Raw genomic sequence first — 21524 nt, 5'->3', positions numbered from 1 at the left:
GCTACAGTCACGACCGATGCCATTGAATTCGTGTCTCAATCGCAAACAAAACTCATGCCGACTGAATCTCCATTATGTCCCCACCGCAATGCACGGACTCACCCACTAGTAGTTATAAAAGGGGAATGATACACCACATGACCACAACCTTTCCAACTTCTTCTCCACAATCACCTTCATCCTCACCACCTTCGGCAATCTTCACCGTCACCATCAAGTGTAGCACCCCTGATTTAAGCGGAATACGCCTAGGTGCAATGTACAGATCACTCGTAAGCTCGTAACACTATTAATAGTTACAGTATATTTATTTTATTTCATAATTTCGAAAATAGACAAATAGTTTGATAATGAGACAAACAACATTACATCTAAATGAAACAAATATTATTCATTGATATAAATCCTAAGGTATAACTAGTTTTCTTGTCCTGACACTTCATCGTATCAACCTGCAGCACGTTTAAAATAATATATTTTATCAACAACAGATGTTGGGAGTTTTCATAAGTTTTTGCGTATATAAATATATATATATATATATATATATATATAATGCACAATTCAACGATCGTGTAATAAATATTCAAACATAACGTAAATGAAATCAATAGTGTCATCCTCCCGTTCATTTAGCCAAAGCCGTAGAAGTCGGGGAAATGAGAACCACATTACGTAAACAACCGAAGTTGTAACGTTAGACAGCGCAGGTACGTCCCGTCGGACCCTCCCACTATGTGTATGCGTTTGCGGTTGCGTAACTTCTATCATAAAAACAGTAAACACATTGCACATAATTCACGTGTAATCATAAACAAGATGCGAGAATAATATTAACACGAACGATATGTGTGAATCGGTTTGTAAACGATTTCATAACTAATAAGATAAAAATTTGTGACATGCTACATCCCAAAAATATCAAAAGCGTTAAAAAGGGGTTATGAAAAACTCACATGTTAAATAAGCAAGAATGAGTAAATAAGCGAAGATGTCTTTAAGCTAGTGAACCGACAGGGTTCGGTTCAATAAGAGACTCTAAATAAATAGATAACTATGATCAAAATAAGGTTGAGGAAAGATAAGAAATAAATGACCGACATGTTCAGTTTATAATTCTTAAAAGAAAAGTTTGTTAAAAATATATTTTTGTTCTATTTTTATAAGTTAAATGAAATAGGTTAGTTATTTGATTTTTAATCAATTTATTTTAGTTTTAGAAAAAATAAATAAAAATAAAGGTTATAATAATTATTAGTTAATTTTAATGATTTCGGTTCGTTTCCGAGCAGAATATATTTAATAAAACAAGTTTAACGAGTGGTTCATGTTTTTGATCGGACATGAACTCGGTTTTGATTCGTGTTTGTGTCTAACATGCTTGAAATGATAAGATGGCGTGACATGTTGGAAAATCTTAGTCTTATTTATTTTGCAAAAGTTAGTTTTTAACATAAATTTTCTTTTAACCGAACATTAAAGTGTCGACGAGCGATAGTGAAAACACAACCACGATTGTTAATTTAGAGTAACAACATGATGATGATCACATGATATCTTATACATAAATAAGACAATAATTACCCGATGATGGATATCAAATAAGAAAGAAGAACTTGAAACTTGGATTTTTATCACCATTTGAAAAGCAAGAACACAATTGAAAGTGTAAAGTGTTTGCGGTAAATAATTTGTAAAAGTATGAGAGCCTTTATATAGGCTTCAAATCATTAATAACAAGGTTGAAGTGATTAATTGCATAACCTAGTCATAAGGCTAGTCTTAAGCAATATTAATCACCAAATTAATGAATTTTGACCCAATTTGGTGAAGGAGGAATTTAATTATCAATAAAAAAATAGTCTAGGTTCATCCAAGACTTGCAAAAGCAAGTCAAAGGGCGGGAATTTAGAGAGGATGAGAAGAAGGCGGTTGACCCGCCTTGAAGAACACCAATAATTATAAACAATTAAATAACACAATCAAATACTCAATAAATGAGGAGATTTTATTAATAATTGATGTTCCGAAAAGTATCAAAATTTAAAGGAAAATTGGATTTTAATAATCCCAACCTTTGTGTTATTGGCCGATAATAATCCCAACTTAGTTTTTTCCCACCAATGGTCCCATATTTAAAAATGTTCGCTCTCAATGATCCACTGTTAAAAAAAACTTAGCGGCGTTAAGTTTTTTCCGAATTTCAAGCTGATTTTTTAGGGTTTTAATTGGAAGGAGGATACGAGTCGATTAACGTAAAACTTAGCTCGAAATGATTCTTCAAATGGCTTGATTAGTGCTCCAAATCAGGTATTTGAACTTCAAATTAACAAAAATTAAGTTGTTTTAAGTATCGTTTCGAGCTAATTTTTATGTTAATCGAGTCGTATCCTCCTTCAAATCAAAAGCCCTAAAAATCAGCTTGAAATTCAGAAATAACTTAACGACGTTAGGTTCTTTTTAACGAGGGACCATTGAGAGCCAACTTTTTTAAATTTGGGACTACTGGTGGGAATAAACTAAGTTGAGATTATTATCAGCCAATAACAGAAAGTTGGGATTATTAAAATCCAATTTTTCAAATTTAAAAATGGGTCGGGTTTTTGGATTTTTAAAAATGACGAATGTCACATCAAGCACAATGACCACCACCATCAAGCTCCACCAACCATTTATTTAAAACAAGAAAGAAAAAAGAACAGGAAATTAACTTTCGGTGTAATCGGGATAGCCAAAGCCATTCGGGATGATTTTTGGTTGGGGTCGAGCCGCCCCAGGTCGGTGTTCCTAGCAGGGTTAAGCCCACCTCGGTTGTAACATCCTAAAATTTTAATGTTGAATAAAGAAAGTTATGTTTAGTGATTTCGCGTTATTGATTAATTAATATCGTGTAAGGAGCGGATCATGGACTTAGATTAATTGAGATGGGTTAAATGAGAATGGGCCTTAGGTCCATGGGCTTAAGGGATATAAATATCCCCTAAACCCTAAAACATCACTCATTCCATCTTATTCTCTAACACTCCAAAACACACCCACACCACACACACCGCCGGCGGCCGAGGGAGAGGAACGAGCGTGATCCGAGAGAGAGTGAGCGATTAGTTGTGATTAAACAAGTTAAACGAGATCCAAACAAGCACAAAAAGGTATGATTCTTGATCTTTGAAGTTTAAAGATCCAAGCTTTATAGTGTTTATAAACGACCGAAAACGGTTGGGGAACGTAGTGGATGATGTTGAACCATAACAAGGGTGTTAAAATCGCCAAAATGCTTGATGAAAACCAAACCCGCGGCTGAACTGGGCAACTTCGCCTGCGACTGGGCAACTTCGCCTTCAAAGCGATAACTTCGCCTTCAAAGCGATAACTTCGCCTGAGGCCAAGTTCGCCTAATTGATAACTTCGCTTACGGCCAAGTTCGCCTAACTGGTAACTTCGCCTGAGGCCAAGTTCGCCTAATTGATAACTTCGCTTACGGCCAAGTTCGCCTAACTGGTAACTTCGCCTGAGGCCAAGTTCGCCTAATTGATAACTTCGCTTACGGCCAAGTTCGCCTAACTGATAACTTCGCCTAAAGCTAAGTTCGCTTAAGGTTTAACTTCGCTTAAAGCTAAGCTCGACCCCAGCCAGGGGCTCTGCCCCTTGGACCCTGCTAGGGGCTGCCGCCCCTAGACCCCGCTACTAGGGGCGCTGCCCCCGGACCCCCGTTCGTTGTGGGTAGTAATTAATACTAGAAAGATGATATGAGTAGTGATAGTTAATTAATATGTATACTTGTTATACAGTCGGCCGTGCACAACTGAAGAAAGGGATTACGATTAACGGTGAACGTAACCGTGTTCAGGTGAGTTCTAGCCCCATTTATGTGTTATGCTTTCGGGGCTGTGTGCATACTCGATATGTTTGTTAATACGATTATCCTAAGAGATAAGTGTATGCCTTATGTGAATGATGTGATATGTATGAATGATTGCTTGATGGTACGTGAACGATCTTCGGATATTGCACGTATTGTCAGGTTGTAACGCTATGTATAAGGTAAGTATGATATGTATGCTTATGTGTATGAACGTAATAAAGTTAATAAAAGAAGGAAATGATGGTTGTATGGTTACGAAAAGGGTACCGAGCCCTAATAATACTCGAGGTATGATGTATGGTTGTATGGTAACGAAGAAGGAATCGAACCCTACTAATATTCGAGAACTAGGGAACCGAACCCTACTAATATTCGAGGAAAGAGGGACCAGACCCTTATAATATATGTGATGTTAGGGACCAGACCCTTATAATATTTGTGATGTTAGGGACCAGACCCTTATAATATCTGTGATGTTAGGGACCAGACCCTTATAATATCTGTGAGGTTATAGGGCGAAAGGCTCTTTAAAACGTAGGATTATGTATGTAAAGAAAATATGAATGAAAGTATGAAAGTATGAATGAAAGTATGAATGAAGGTATGAATGAAAGTATGAAAGTATGATTGAAAGAATATAAGTTTATGTGTATTGTATAGTGTATGATTAACTAGAACTCACTCAGCGTAGCTGACTTTTAGTATGCACGCAGGTGAGTAGGATGAGGCAGCTCGCTTGAGGAGACACGTGGCACTGAATAAGAGGCTGACATCGGAAGACTCAAGACGTTTAAGTTAAATGTTTCGATTATTTGGAAAGACAAAATGATGTTTTAAGACAAGACGTGTTTTGTTATGAAATGTTTTATGAAAGTTTTTATATTCCGCGAAAGTTTTAATGAACTCTGATTTGTACGAACTGTGTTTATGAGTAAATCCGACGCTAAAGTAGGGCTACCGGGTTCGGGGCCTTACATCGGTGACACATATTGATGGTCCAAAACGCGAGAAGATGCTTGTCTTTTCTTTTTATTCACTTGGCATTTCCAACTTTTTCATTCTCGTTTTGTATTTTCCGACTTCTTTTTAGGCTTGTGAAGATGATGTTGTGCTTATTTGTTTTGAACTACGCGAGTTGATACGTTCGATTGAATGCTCAACACTGAACGAACATATACTGCATTAACCCAGTTTAGCCTACACATATGTAGTGCTTAGTTGAGCAGTTTATATATAGCATTAGTAGTTGTAATACTAGTTATTGCAATGCCTTAGGTGAAACACTAAATGTGCAACACAAGGGGAAGCTGGAAAATCAATACCATCTATAACACTGCATTCTCGGGTTTAAAATACAAGGAAAAGAAATAATAAGATTGGATAAGGGAAGAAAGGAAAAGAAATTATATACTTAAAAGACATTCTCGAGTTAAAATAAAAGAAAAGAAAGTGTTAATTACATTTTTGAGTTAGATAGGAAGGAAAAGATAGGAAAAAAATTGTAACTTTACAATTATGCCCTCATTCTTGAGTTAGATAGGAAGGAAAAGATGGGTAAATTAGTAATATATAAATTTTCCTTCACAATCCGGCCATATTTGGCAGGAAAGTTTTGGAGGAAAAAATGCCTAATTTTTCTTTCCGTTCTCTTTCTTTTCTTTTAATAAAAAAACTCAAAAATGAAACAAGAAAAATTTTTCTATCTTTTTTTTTCCAAACCCCTAAATAAAAAACTCAAGAATGCAGTGTAAGTCTAATAATTGTTAATATAATGTAAAAACATTTAATGTTGTTTGTCAAATGTTGTCTTTCATTTATTAACTCAAGATTTTGTATTTGTAATGGTCATTAATAGGATAATAAATCCTAGATTATATTATTATGATTGTTATTTGTTAACATAAATTTGTGACCGTATTTCCTGCAATGATTTATTCATTGTATATGGTTTTTAAACTAGGGTGTTACAAGTTGATATAAAAGCCTTGGCTTATAAGATTCAAGGATAGTTGAACATGTTTGGACTTAAACTGTTAAACGTCGTGTTCTGGGTCTTGAATTATAAGAAATTCATGTTTTATTAAAAGTTTTAAACGAGTTATGTTGCAGTAAATGTTGTTTAGTTGTAGTAACTTATCAACGCGAATAACAAATGTTGTTTGAAGGCATGTAACCAATCCAAAGCTTATTCATGTGTTTGTATAGGTGTGCTGTTAATGACATGATTAAATGTTTATAAGTTGTAGCTTGTAAGTGTTGATAATATGTTAGTTAAATTGAAGTGTCGGTGTCATGCCAATTGATTATGAACGTGGATAGCACAATATCATAATTTACGTTTCAATAAGAAATATAAAGAGACGAGCTACACCAATTTGAAATTCGAAGATTTCGCTCTCATAATGTGGTTTTTTACTTAATGTTGTTTTAGTTACTTGTATATATATTTTATAGTTATGATTTTTCCTAATGTTGAAATTATAAAAACACATCAAAACCCAAAGATTGAGTTTATGGCTACCAAACCCAAAGAGTTTGTTTACATTGTTTTTAAGTTATTTTTCGGAACTCTTTTTTATGTTAAATATCAAAAAGTCAAAATATGATTGCTTTAATAAAATAAAAAAAGAAACACATCAGAAAGAAGAAAGAAAAAATAAAAGGAAGAAGTGCTGGCTATGGGGTTCGAACCCATGCGCACTTGTGTGCAGAAGATCTTAAGTCTTCCCCCTTAACCACTCGGGCAAACCAGCGAATTGACAACTCCTTAACATAAACAAATTATATTTTTCAACACACACACATATTTCATCGATATATATTATTATTTTGTTTTATTTGACTGACGCCCAATATTCAGTCCGTCTATAAACCCTAACCCTAGCTCATCCAATCCAATCCAATCCAATCCAATCCAATCAAACTCACGATGGCTGAGCATCTGGCTTCGATCTTCGGGACGGAGAAGGACCGAGTGAACTGTCCGTTCTATTTCAAGATCGGAGCTTGCCGCCACGGCGACCGGTGCTCTCGGCTTCACACGAAGCCCAGCATCAGCCCCACGCTGCTGCTGTCCAACATGTACCAGAGACCTGATTCCATCACTCCTGGTGTTGATCCCCAGGGCCAGCCACTCGATCCTCGCAAAATCCAGGATCACTTTGAGGTGCTTGTTGATCTGTTCATTATTTGTGTCTTTTCTTATGCATGATATTAACTGTTGTTCAATATAAGTTAAGCTTATGAAGATATTTGGGTAATTTATAGTTGTGTACTGCCATTAGTTTTGCTGTATCCGCAGTTGTGATTTAATAGATGAATATTTGATAGTTTTGCATTTAAGGATTAATAATTTCATTCGCGCTCTTTTAATAAATTTTTAGTATGTCGTAAGTTTCATAATATTATATGTTTACCGTTTTAAAGAAACAAAAGGTATCATATTTACCTATTACTTGGTATACGAATATATGCAATGTCTGTAACAGCATGTTTGATTGAAGATATAAAACAAAAAAAGCAGTGATACTTGTATGAAGAGGCTGTTTTTAAGTAGCTGGATTTATGAAATTTTATGATGTAATGGTTAAATATGGTATTTTGAAAGGATAGATATGATATTAAGAAATTTTCAACTTATAAAAAGATGTGAAAATTTCCATTAATCTTAAGTATTTGCTTCCACTCACCTTTGCTTAAATGTGTAATTGCAGGATTTTTATGAAGATTTGTTTGAAGAGCTGAGCAAGTACGGGGAGATTGAAAGCTTAAACATTTGTGATAACTTGGCTGACCACATGGTAAGCTGTTGCTTAACTTAGAAGTGGCTAATTTCATTTTGCCGGTTCAAATTTTTTGTTGTATTAACTTTGTTTTTATGAGCACAGGTGGGGAATGTGTATGTTCAGTTTAGGGAAGAAGAGCATGCTGCAGCTGCTCTTCAGAATCTGACTGGCAGGTTTTATGCAGGTACCACATTTTTTTCTTAGTTAAAAACCAGTTCACTTATGTATATTGTCATATATAGACGCGCACCCTATGGTAACATGATGTTAAATGTATAAGTTAAAGTTATCATGTTGTGCTAACTTTAAGAGTAATCTATATTCTTAGGTCGACCCATCATTGTGGACTTCTCTCCAGTGACTGATTTCCGTGAAGCTACATGTAGGCAGTATGAAGAAAACGTATGCAATCGTGGTGGTTACTGCAACTTCATGCATTTAAAAAAGATTGGCAGGTCGGTTATGTTTGTATCTCTAATGGATCAAATGCTATAAACTAAAAGATTCAACTAAAAAGTAATAGGGTCGAAAGATATTTAAAATGCATTAACATGAATAATGTCTTCTGAACCACTTTACTAAAAAAAGGTTTAGATTTTTATTTAAGGGGCTCATTGGGTTTTAGCTGACTGGACTGGAACTGAATTTACAAATAATTAAACAGAGAACCTTAACCAAATCGGACACTTGGGTCTATAGAGTTTCAAGCTTGAAAAAATAAAAAAAAGGTATTGAAAAAACCAGTGCGGTTTTGGTTTTGGAAGGGTGTGCACAAAACCCATACCCAATGAGCCCTTAGCAACGTTTTTTCTATATTTATATTGTGACATCATAAATTGCTGTTCTTGCGTATAGAGAGTTGAGGAGGCAATTATTTGGGAGAAGCCGTAGAAGAAGCCGAAGCAGGAGCCATAGCCCCCAAAGGCACCGCAGTTATGAAGAGCGCGGTGGCCGAGGTTCAGGAAGACGAGGCGATTATCCAGATCACGACCGCCACCATCATGACAGTGACAGGGACCGTGGCAGTAGGAGGCCCAGAAGCAGCCGGAGCCCACCAAGAAGAGGGGGACGAAGCAGAAGCCCAGGTGGAAAAAGAAACCGAAGCCCGGTTAGAGAGGGAAGTGCTGAGAGGCGTGCAAAGATTGAGCAATGGAACCGAGAACGGGAGCAAGCTGACTCCCGCCCCAAAGCAGCCAATGATGATGATAATAACAATAATAATTATAATAATGGAGCTGCTGCTGGTTCACCGAATGGAGATCAGTATTATGACCCGCGCCAGCCACGTGACGAGGGCGAATATGATCACTGATCAAAGCTGCATCTTCTGGTTTGTTTCTTTTCTCTTTATATCCTATCGCTGCATCATTTTTAGGGTTGGTTGTAAAATTGGTCAAAGTGGGTTTGGGCCAACCGGTTGGCTTGTAAATGAGCCGAGCGCGAGCCAAGGTTGGCTTGGCTTTTTGCTCACTCGTTTAAAGTAAAGCCCAAGTTAAACTAATTTGTAACTTAAAGCTGTTTGCGTTTTTTAATGAAAAAAATGAAAGGTGCTGAAGATTTTCTTAATATCAAATATTCTTGTTTTATTGTTTAAGTAAAGCTTTTAATGTATTTAAATAGTATATATAAATTATGAATTCTGTAGAGTATAAATTCTCATACACGAGTTGAATCTGCTCGTCTTGTTTGTAAACCGACTTGGAAGAAATTGCTTACAGCCCGCTTTCCGCTGTGCAGGAGTACAGGGTACAGGAAATGTCTATATTCTCCCTTCACTCTTCTTCCCCCTTTTAAGGAAATTGAAAAAATATTACAGGGAAGAAGGGAACAAAGGATCACTAGCTGCATATCACGCGAACCATAGGGTTAATTGCATAATAAGTAACCAACTTTGGTCAAACTTTGACAGTTTTTTAAAAAGAAACCAAATTTGGTTAAAATTTCGTCAAACTTACTTTCCCATTTGTTTTAAAGTTTTCAGAAAATGCATTTTATCATAAGTATAGGTTGTCCCAGGGCTTGTGCAGGCATGACTTTTCCAGAATATATACATAATGTTTCATAAATAGCAGATGGGAGGAGTTGCAATTCATCGGTACAATATATGCTATATAAATGTGGATATTTAATATATATTACATATAAAGAAAGAAACGCGATCTTACATAATTTACTAGTTTTGCAGGTTCAGGTATCCCTGCTTCAAGGATCCGGTCTTAATTATTGTAGCTTATGGTTATTTGAGTTAATTGCCCGTTTGCCCCCTGTGGTTTGTCAAACTAGCACGTTTGCCCCCAGTGGTTCCGAAATAGCACCATTGCCCCCTGAGGTTGTTTTTTTAGTACCCGGGTGCCCCCAAACATGAACGTCCGTTAGTTTTCACCGTTTGGTGTCAGAAAGTTAGGGTATTTTCGTCTTTTAACATTGAAATGATGGAACGTCACAGTCAGTTTCACTTATACACATATTTCCCTTCGATTCTTCAACCCTACATTCTTCGATTTCTTCACAACTCGCACCGGTGATTTAGGGTTTTGATCGGACGAGAAACAACGTTTGAAACCAGACTTGTAGAGGTTTGTGAAAACTAAATGCTTACCGGATCTGGACAAGAGTAGAACCGACGGCCAGGGTTGTTATCGGTCCACGATGTTCGGACAACGGATACTTTTCCACACTTGCACATCGCCATTGAAGGACCTGCAACTAGAAGCCGGAGACCTGCAAGTAAAAAATGGAGGGGAAGGGCAGCCGTTAGTTTTGAGGGAGATTTAGGTGAGGGGTTGTTTTTATAATAGGGATAACATAAATAGACCAATTTACCCCCACCAGAATGGCACGTGACCGTGACTTGACGTCCCTATTTAACGGCCTTTCTGCAAAAGGGGCAAACGTGCTAAAAAAACATAATACAAGGGCCACCCAGGTACTAAAAAAACAACCTCAGGGGGCAATGGTGCTATTTCGGAACCACTGGGGGCAAACGTGCTAGTTTGACAAACCACAGGGGGCAAACGGGCAATTAACTCTGGTTATTTTTGTATACAGGTTTACTTCACTTGTCTTCAGGGAGATTGTTTGACTGCAGATTACAAACGTTTGCGCAGGGAAGGAATTGATCTGAAGATTACAAATGTGTGGTTGAGGTTCCCTTTTCGTGTGTTGAACTTAAAAGATTCATATTCTATTTTATGCTTTCTTGGATGTTAGTTTCTATTGTGGGAATAGTGAACGCACTTTGTATCGACTAAATGTTTTGTTCACGTTGTTTGTATGGAAGTTGAAAGATTTACCAGCTTTTTTGGTCATTGCTTTTGGCTTTTTTTAAAGCTATTGGGCCATGTGGTTAAAGATGAATGTATGTGGTTTGATTACCGTGGGCACAGCGTCGGTCTAGTTGGCTTGGTTGGTCTAGTTGGCTTGGTTTGTCTTCATGACGCTTGCTTAATTTTTTAATTATTTGTTTGATACTGAGTTTGAATACCGTTCAAAAATTTCAATTTTGCTTTCTTTAAAGAATTTAATTACGACGAAACTGAACTTACCTTTTTTTAAGAAATATGTATGAATTCTTTAAAATATCCATTTTACTTTACTGAATAGGCGCTTTGATATCAGTTATTTAGTTTCATATGGTGTAACATAAATTTGTCCCTACATAATCCGGACCTTGAGGTCCTTGAATATTGTTTCGGGTCATATTGTTGTCTGCCATGATTCTTCAGAAGAACAAAGGGTTGTATAATTTGTCGCCTACACACGCATAGCACCAATGAAGAAGAAAATACCATCATGGGATGGATTTAATTGCCCTCTTTTACAAGACCATCTATTGAACAATCTCTAAGCTTTGAACTTGATCATCTGGATTGTAAACCGGTACCAATCAACAATACAGAAGTTGCTAGCCTCATCAAAGAAAGTGGAGTCTCCTTATGACCACCCTTGGGCATGAAAATGTATACTTGATTTTTCTAGGAAAGACTGCTACAAGGCCAGGTAAAAATGCAATTGAGAATAATGAATGATGTGCCCCTCATATTACCTCATAATCGTGTATTTATACTAGCAAGGTAGGGTTTGGATGTCACTATCAAAAGGCTATTACAGCTATAAATTAGTCCCCACATAGGCATAACCATAGTGAAGGGTTTTGATACCATTGCAACAAATTATTTTAAATAATTCTTTTAACATGTTGCGGTGTAACCATAAATTTGGCCCCACATAATCCGGACACGTGAGGTCGTTGAGTATGGATTTGGGCCATCTTTTCAGTAGCTAGCTTAAATACTCAACAAGAGAGATTTGTTGTTCCTAAACACTCTTCGAGGTTGGAAATTTGGTTTAGAAAACTCGCTTTGATTGTCAAGCCTATTTCCTTTGGCTTTCTTCCTTTTGTGTCAAATGTGGCTATCTAATAGACTAAACCAGGTTTCATGAACTTTTGTTAGGCATGATGTCAAATGTAGCTTTTTGAGTCATTAAACTTTGGGAAAATTCCCAAAATAAGTATTTATGAAAACAAATTTATAGTTTTAGCCAGAAATAGGAATTATAAACTAGTCGTGACGAGTAGTTTGTAGAACCAATTAAAACTTGCCGCGTGTCCTTAAACTAACCGTAATGAGCACGTTCATGAATCAATTACTCGTCACGACTAAATTGTTGGAATACCGTATGCCCGAGACACATAATTAGGTTAATGTGGCTAGTTGTGTTTGATCCAAGTCGGGTCATACCCAATAACGAGTTAGACACACACCAATAATGTATTTGTTAAGATAAGATCTATGAGACAAATACAGAACACGATACATTCAGAAAATCGGGTTTCTGAATACCTACTTGAAAGTGTTAAATAAATTAATTGGTTAATTTATTTATTCAAATAATTATTATTGGAATGATTATTTAACTATGTGTTCTTTTATAAAATGGTTTATGAAAGATGGGGTGTTTATATATTTTATAAAGTATAAAATAAATAAAAAATATATATATATATATATATTTTGGGGCCGGTTTTGGGTGGGCCTCACACCCCAAAGTTTTGGTCAAGTTTTGTCATGGATTTGATAGAGGTTAAGTATTGGTTACTTGACTTAAAAACCTAACACCATATATGATTTGATTGGAAGATTTTACATAGATCAAGATACTTTCAAGTAACAAAAACACACACAACTCTTTCCTTTTCTTTGTTCTTGTTTTTCGGCCAAGATCAAAAGAAGAGGCTCGGGTCTCGGTTATTCGTGTTCAAGCTCCCTAACATAGCTCGGTGTGTGTTGGAGGCTCGGGGTATATTCCGTTTGAGGATTTTCCCTTTGAAAGTCTAGCATCAACATCATCATCTTCTTCAACATCAACTACACTCTTAAAAGGTTAAGAATGTAAGTGTTTATAGTTTTGATAGTTTAGTTTTTCCGTATCATTTGATCCTTGCTTCGGGTTTCTAATAAATAGATTATTGGTAATCTTATGACATGAATAAACTAGGTTGTTCATGAACATATCTTATATAAACTTGTAATATATACATATATAAACACATGGATACATATATTTAGTTTGTAAATATCACGCTTCCGCCTTAATTGTGACTAGTTAAATGGTTAACTAAGTATAAAATATCCATAGAAACCCAACAAATGGCATCAAGAGCCGGGATACGGGAAACTAAGCTTCGGGTTTTCGGTTTTATATTTTTCCCCTTGAAAGATTTTATACAAAAATTAACATGCATGATTTTTGTATTTAATCTTGTTATAATTTTTTGGCTTTGTTCAAAAAAAAATATATATATATATATATAAAACCGAGTAAATGGGCCGAAGCCCAATTCGGGTGAAATTGGGCCGAAGCCCACTTGTTTTGGTTAATGGGCTAACCGAAAAAAAAAAGGGGAGAAAGTGCAATGGGCCGAAGCCCATTTTTGGTTAAATGGGCCGAAGCCCATGAGACTTTCTATTGGGCCGAAGCCCATGTGTTTTGCACATGTGGGCCGAAGCCCATAATCAAATTATTGGGTTTGTCTAGGCCCGATAAGGTCAAGGGGTTTTGGAACGGGTTCCTAAGACATAACGGGTTATGTTTGTTAAAACTAGACCGAGCCGTAGACCAAATGGATGTTTGTTGTGATTGTTATTAATTATTCAAAGTTTCGGTTTGTAATAATTAATTAGGGGCAGTTTTGTAATTATTTATTCATATGGGTATGTAATAAATAGTTTATTTGTAATATCTTTATTTTATAGAAAAAATGTATTAGGACATTTGTTTTGTAAATTTAAAGAAGATTGCAAAATTGGAAGTTTGGGCCTTATTGGGCCGGGTATGGTGATAATGGGTCTCACAAGCCCATTAAGGGGATTCAAGCCCAAAAGGACCTAAGCCCACCCATTGAGCCCAAATTGGAAGCTTATGGAAACTAAGGCCCAAGTTCAAGCCCAATGGATTACAACGGGGTTGAAGAAGATGCTTGACGCATTTGGATGCGGGATCAAGTGGGAGCTACAACATCCATGTGTCGTGTGTCCCTTAGGATCGGACCTAAGACACACACTTGTTTCGGCTAACAAGTGTGGTCTAACTTAGTGGCTCGTGTCTAGTATAATTGTGTATGCTTGTTAATGATTGTTTGATTATGTGGTTGCTAGATATTAGGATATCAACTTCGTCACATAGAATTAATTAACAAAGCATAAAACGGGTTCTAATAATTATCGGTAATTACGTGACACGTAGTTTAATAAAATGGATTTATTAACTAGCCGTCTCACGCCCATAATAAAATGGTTTTATTATAAATTAGAATTTTGAAAATGGTTTCAAAATAATCATGTTACTAAATGCATGTTAGAACATGATTTAAAGTTTTACAACTAGAATTATTAAAACTAAAAATCCCTTTTAAAATTAAGGATAACAAGTTAAACACCATCCTTTTGTATAACGCTTAACATATTAGTAAGCTCTTAGTGGGAAAAAGGTCACCTAACCGCGTAGAGTAAATTAATATGTTGAGGTAATATTGGCATATAAATGGGAAAAAGGTCACCTAACCGTTTGTATGTTAATATTACAAGTTGATACAAGTAGGACGACTTAAATTGGAACCATGTGAAGAGGGTCACCCAAGCATGGGGTCTAATAGGTGTTGATGGGATAAACATGCCGACACGAAATATGATTTCGAACCGGTCCCATAAACTCTGGAAGTTGCAAAAGGGTTTGCAATTGTTATGAATAACTACCTTGATAAACCGACAATGGGAAAAAGGTCACCTAACCGGAGTCGGGTTCATCGTTGGATTCTAGATTTTAATTATTAATTATATTTGGTATATATATAAAAGGGTATTAATAATTAAAATAAGTAAAACACTAAAATGAACTTAATTAAAATTCTGCAGATGGCCGCACACGTCGACGACAACATAATCCCTAACGTCCAAAACGTATCTCTCCGATCTATTCTCGCTAAAGACCGTCTTAACCACAATAACTTTTCGGATTGGTTCCGAAATTTAAGGATTGTTCTAAAACAAGAAAAATTATATCATGTTTTGGAAACACCTATCCCCAATGAACCGGAAGAGGGAAGTGAGGTCGAATATATGAATTGGGTCCAACACACGGAAGATTCCATTCAAGTGTCATGCCTCATGTTGGCGACTATGGTTCCCGAAATCCAAAAGGATTTCGAAAACCATAATGCGTACGACATGATTACTCAACTTAAGGAAATGTTCCTTAAGCAATCAAGAGTTGAAAGGTTCGAAACGGTTCGAGCCTTGCATGCATGTAGAATGGATGATAATCAACCAGTTTCAACTTATGTACTTAAGATGAAAAGTTACATTGATCGCCTCGCCAAGCTCAACTGTCCCATCTCAAAAGAGTTAGCAACGGATTTGATCCTTAACTCTCTGTCGAAAAGGTTCGACACTTTCGTGTTAAATTATAACATGAATGGGTGGGACAAAAACATTGGAGAACTTCACTCAATGCTTAAAACAGCCGAGGCGAGCATGGGTAAAAGGGTTTTACCCGTGTTTGCGATCAATGAAGGTAAATCCAAGAATCGATCTCAACCCAATTCTAAGGCTAAGGTAGCAAAAAGAAAGGGTCCTCCTATGCATCTTAAGGGTAAGGGCAAATCACCGGTTATGGCAAAGAAACAAAAGGTTGTGGAACCGAGGGGTCATAAGGATGATCCTTGTTTTGGTTGTGGGGAGACCGGACATTGGAAACGCAATTGCCCGGTCTACCTAAAAGAGCTAAGAGACAAGAGGAATGCGGGGCATGCCTCGGGTAATGTCTTTATGATTAATATTGAGCTAAATCTTATTTCTTCTAACACATGGGTATTGGATACCGGATGTGGAACTCATATTTGCAATTGGTTGCAGGGGTTCAAAAGGAATGAAGACTTAAAGAAGGGCGAAGTGAGTCTTTTCATGGGCAACGGTGCAAGGGTGCACGTGGTCGCTAGAGGAGACTTCACTTTATCGCTTCCAAGTGGTTTGGAAGTTGTTTTGAGAAATGTTTTGTATGCTCCTAGTTTGACTAGGAACATTATTTCCGTGCACCTTCTTAGACAATGTAACTTTGACTTTAAATTTGTAAAATCAGAAATGCATGTATCATCTAATGGTATCTTTTATTTTAAAGCTGTACCAAACAACGGTATTTATGAATTGGTTCATGACAATACCTCAAATAGCTCATTATATCAAACTTCCACTAAAAGACTCAAAAAGGATTTGAGTGATTCCTACATTTGGCATTGTCGTCTTGGACACATAAACAAGAATCGTGTAAATACTCTCCAAAAGAATGGTCTTTTGAAAACAAATGAGTTAGGTTCGTTTGATGAGTGTGAATCTTGTATTCAAGGCAAGATGACCAAAGAACCTTTTAAAGGTTCAAATGAAAGGGCTAAGGACTTGTTAGGTATCATACATACGGATGTATGCGGACCTCTCAAGCCCACTAGTAGGAATAGTGAAAGGTACTTCATTACCTTTACCGACGATTTTAGTCGATATGGGTATGTGTATCTAATGAAACACAAACATGAAGCCTTTGAAATGTTCAAGGAATTTCAAAATGAAGTACAAAATCAGCTCGACCGAACAATCAAGGTACTCCGCTCCGATAGAGGAGGCGAATACCTAAGTGATGCTTTTCAAAGTCATCTTAGAGATTGTGGAATTGTTTCACAGCTCACTCCTCCTGGTACTCCTCAACATAACGGAGTATCCGAGAGGAGGAATCGAACACTGTTGGACATGGTTCGATCAATGATGGCACGAAGCTCACTACCACCATCATTTTGGGGATATGCGCTACTTACAGCGGCTCGTATTTTGAATATGGCCCCGACCAAAAAGGTGGATCGAATACCCTATGAAGTGTGGCATGGAAAGGTTCCATCCTTTTCATATTTAAGGGTATGGGGATGCATAGTTTATGTTAAACGTGACACCCCAAATAAGCTTGAGGCTCGATCCATCAGGTGTATCTTCATAGGATACCCAAAGGATGATATAGGATATATATTCTATGATCCTAGTGAACAAAAAGTGTTTATTTCACGCAAAGGATACTTCTTAGAAACTAGGTTCCTTATGGAAGGACCTAGTGAAAAAAGAGTGGAACTTGAAGAGGTTCAAGAATCACTGGATGATACACAGTTGGTCGATACTAGTTTTCAACACGAGGATGTTGAAGGTGATCAAATGGTTGATCATACACACGTTGCTCGCAGATCTAGTAGGATTAGTCAACCTCCCGAGAGATATGGATTTCTCGTGGATGGTTGCTACTTGGTCGATTCGGATGAACCGATCTCCTACAAAGATGCTATGTCACAACCTGATTGTGAAAAATGGCTTGAAGCCATGAGCGCCGAGATGCAATCCATGCACGATAACCAAGTTTGGGAATTGGTTGATCGTCCACTTAACTCCAAACTGGTTGGATGTAAGTGGGTCTTCAAGAAGAAGACCGATATGCATGGAAATCTAGATACTTACAAAGCACGACTTGTAGCAAAAGGTTTCACACAAACTCAAGGGATTGATTATGATGAAACCTTCTCGCCGGTCGCGATGCTTAAATCGATCAGGATATTATTTGCCATTGCAGCCCATTTTAATTATGAGATATGGCAGATGGATGTCAAGACCGCTTTTCTTAATGGATATCTTGAGGAAGATGTCCATATGGTTCAGCCTGAAGGTTTTGTCGATCCATCTAATCCTGACAAAGTATGTAAGTTAAGGAAATCAATCTACGGGTTGAAACAAGCATCACGGATGTGGAATCATCGTTTTAATGAAGAGATCAAAGCGTTTGGTTTCGTCCAAAACGGTGATGAGGCGTGTGTGTATAAATGGGCTAGTGGGAGTATAGTCATGTTCCTTATTTTGTATGTCGATGATATACTTTTATTTGGAAATGATATACCAAGTATGGAAAGCGTTAAAGCGTGGTTAAGTAGTCGTTTCTCAATTAAGGATCTTGGAGAAGCGACATATATCTTGGGAATAAAGGTCTATAGGGATAGACAAAGGAAATTGATCGGACTCAATCAAAGTGCATACATTGATAAAATCCTGAAAAGGTTCAGGATGGAAAACTCTAAGAAAGGTTTGGTACCTATTCCTAGAGGAACCGTGTTAAGCTCATCCCAAAGTCCTAGCTCTAAGGAAGAGCAGGATAGGATGAAGCATGTTCCTTATGCTTCGGCAATAGGATCTATTATGTATGCAATGATGTGCACTAGACCGGACGTCTCGTATGCTTTGAGCATAACGAGTAGATACCAGCACAACCCAGGTGACAGTCATTGGATGGCTGTCAAGAATATATTAAAATACCTTAGAAGGACTAAGGATATGTTTTTAATATATGGGTCTGGTGAGGAGGAACTCGTCGTAAAGGGTTACGTGGATGCGAGTTTCCAAACTGACCGAGATGATTCTCGGTCACAGTCGGGATATGTCTTCATTTTGAATGGAGGCGCTGTCTCTTGGAAGAGTTCGAAGCAGGATGTTGTCGCGTTATCCACTACAGAATCTGAGTACATCGCCGCTTCAATGGCAGCCCAAGAGGCTGCATGGATGAAAAAGTTCATCATGGATCTAGGGATTATCTCTACCATTCAAGAGCCCCTAGAGATATTCTGTGACAATGAGGGTGCTATTGCACAGATCAAGGAGCCTCGTGCTCATCAGAAAACGAGGCACATTGAGCGCAGATTCAACTACATAAGGGATGAAGTTGAAAAGAGAAAGATATGTATTCATAAAGTTCATACCGATCAAAATATTGCGGACCCACTCACGAAGCTCCTCGATAGGCCAAAGCATGAGGGTCATGTTTGTGCATTAGGACTTCGGTATTCTAGTGAGTGGATTTAATCTGTATTTAGTGTTTGTATAAGAACGAATGTAATGGGTATCTCATGAAAATTAATTATGTTTTAATTATTCAATGAGTTATGTTCTATATTTGCATGTTTAATCCATGAATGACTTATGTTGTTCTAAACGTCCGTAGTCGATCATACTTGTGGGAACAAGTATGAAGTTAAGACTATTATGAACCCGGATTGGTTGATATTCATGTGATGAATATAGGGCATAGGTTTGCCACCAAGGTTCATAGATATTTGTGGGATACAAATATTGGACATGATCCGCTCTCAAGGATCACTGCATGGAGTTAGTGCAACTGATCATAAGTAATCCTTGAGTAAAGGCGAGTATCATTGTGTCCTTTGACCTGAGATGCATATTGGATCTGGTTTTTCATCAAGTCTGATATCTTGACTCTCTTCTTTGTTATTTCGGTAACACGATGACGTGTAAGAAAGAGTTCAGATATCATATGAGATGTCAACGAGGATGTATGCAGTCAAGATGGGATTTGTTCCTCTTATGTGTTGAGAGTTTAGATGTCTAAGGCCTGTTAAGTTAAATCATTGAGAGAATGATCACTCTGTGTCTCTTCGATTTGACAGGACATCTAGTAACAAAGGGATGTAATGATAAGACTTACCTATATCATATCAAGTATGGACTTGAAGGGGATGATGTTATTGAATGGCACTTAGTCAAACACACTAGGGGTGGTGACCTGTTGTTAGGCGGTATTCACCATTAGCATTAACTTCTTATGAGTCACGTGCAAGTGGGAGATTGTTGGAATACCGTATGCCCGAGACACATAATTAGGTTAATGTGGCTAGTTGTGTTTGATCCAAGTCGGGTCATACCCAATAACGAGTTAGACACACACCAATAATGTATTTGTTAAGATAAGATCTATGAGACAAATACAGAACACGATACATTCAGAAAATCGGGTTTCTGAATACCTACTTGAAAGTGTTAAATAAATTAATTGGTTAATTTATTTATTCAAATAATTATTATTGGAATGATTATTTAACTATGTGTTCTTTTATAAAATGGTTTATGAAAGATGGGTGTTTATATATTTTATAAAGTATAAAATAAATAAAAAAAATATATATATATATATATATATATATATATATATATATTTTGGGGCCGGTTTTGGGTGGGCCCCACACCCCAAAGTTTTGGTCAAGTTTTGTCATGGATTTGGTAGAGGTTGAGCATTGGTTACTTGACTTAAAAACCTAACACCATATATGATTTGATTGGAAGATTTTACATAGATCAAGATACTTTCAAGTAACAAAAACACACACAACTCTTTCCTTTTCTTTGTTCTTGTTTTTCGGCCAAGATCAAAAGAAGAGGCTCGGGTCTCGGTTATTCGTGTTCAAGCTCCCTAACATAGCTCGGTGTGTGTTGGAGGCTCGGGGTATATTCCGTTTGAGGATTTTCCCTTTGAAAGTCTAGCATCAACATCATCATCTTCTTCAACATCAACTACACTCTTAAAAGGTTAAGAATGTAAGTGTTTATAGTTTTGATAGTTTAGTTTTTCCGTATCATTTGATCCTTGCTTCGGGTTTCTAATAAATAGATTATTGGTAATCTTATGACATGAATAAACTAGGTTGTTCATGAACATATCTTATATAAACTTGTAATATATACATATATAAACACATGGATACATATGTTTAGTTTGTAAATATCACGCTTCCGCCTTAATTGTGACTAGTTAAATGGTTAACTAAGTATAAAATATCCATAGAAACCCAACATAAATAAGTTTCATGTCTCGTAATCAACACTCACGAGTAATTCATAAGTCCTTTAGTCGCGACGACTAGTTTACCCGGTTTACATTCCCCACACTAGTAGTTTATTAGTAGTTAACTCATCGCGACTGGTTTAACCTTATATCTACTCGTCGCGACTAAATGACTTATAAATTACTTGTGGGTGTTGATTACGAGGCATGAAACTTATTTAATCGTGACGAGTAAATGATTAGTGAATGTGCTCGTTACGGTTAGTTTAAGGAAACGTGGCAAGTTCTAATTGGTTTCTACAAATACTCGTCACGACTAGTTTATAATATCTATTTCTGGAATTTTTTACAAATGGAAACTAAAACTAGAAATTTGTTGTCATAAATGCCTATTTTAGGAATTTTCCCTTAAAACTAAATATTTACCTTCGACCCTAAGAAACTTGAGTAGCTTTTTGAGTCATTAAACTTAATATTTACCCTTCCAACCTTAAGAAGTTTCTCTCTTTACTATTTAAACCAAATAACGATCAGATGAGATAAATAACATTGACACGTTTCAACGATAAACGTCAAATGTAGTGAATGTAAATTAAATAGTGATCAAACATAGTGATACATAATCAAAACATGAACATATATAGCCTGTAAGACACCTTGTGAACCTGGGG

At 36.7% G+C, this 21524-nt stretch overlaps 1 protein-coding gene and 1 non-coding gene across 3 annotated transcripts; one reads left to right on the top strand and one right to left on the bottom strand.

The window, feature by feature from the left end:
* Nucleotides 1-6532: 6532 nt before the first annotated feature.
* TRNAL-UAA (transfer RNA leucine (anticodon UAA)) lies at nt 6533-6615 on the bottom strand. Its single transcript has one exon. It is a non-coding gene; the product is annotated as a tRNA-Leu (tRNA).
* A 140-nt stretch (nt 6616-6755) lies between these two features.
* LOC143549978 (splicing factor U2af small subunit B-like) lies at nt 6756-9780 on the top strand. 2 transcript variants are annotated; one of them, XM_077040737.1, is made up of 6 exons: nt 6756-7028; nt 7576-7662; nt 7750-7831; nt 7976-8102; nt 8503-8977; nt 9388-9780. In XM_077040737.1, exons 1-5 carry the CDS (start codon nt 6792-6794, stop codon nt 8957-8959), a joined length of 990 nt encoding a protein of 329 aa, XP_076896852.1. In that variant the 5' UTR covers nt 6756-6791; the 3' UTR covers nt 8960-8977; nt 9388-9780. The 2 variants fall into 2 exon arrangements, with proteins under 2 accessions (XP_076896852.1, XP_076896851.1); XM_077040736.1 differs by having other exon boundaries at nt 9385-9780.
* The last annotated feature ends 11744 nt before the right edge of the window (nt 9781-21524 follow it).

This window comes from Bidens hawaiensis, unplaced genomic scaffold (assembly GCF_021521415.1).
Source record: "Bidens hawaiensis isolate Kalapana, Puna unplaced genomic scaffold, B.hawaiensis_p1.1 tig00015877_1, whole genome shotgun sequence".
NCBI classification, from domain to species: domain Eukaryota; kingdom Viridiplantae; phylum Streptophyta; class Magnoliopsida; order Asterales; family Asteraceae; genus Bidens; species Bidens hawaiensis.
This window is presented reverse-complemented; position numbering and strand designations above follow the sequence as displayed.

Excerpts from the sequence above, each read along its gene's own strand:
- LOC143549978 (XM_077040737.1), top strand. The coding sequence starts at position 6,792 with ATGGCTGAGCATCTGGCTTCGATCTTCGGGACGGAGAAGGACCGAGTG. Across the intron at positions 7,029-7,575 it reads AAATCCAGGATCACTTTGAG|GATTTTTATGAAGATTTGTT; the intron begins GTGCTTGTTGAT and ends GTGTAATTGCAG. Across the intron at positions 8,103-8,502 it reads CATTTAAAAAAGATTGGCAG|AGAGTTGAGGAGGCAATTAT; the intron begins GTCGGTTATGTT and ends TCTTGCGTATAG.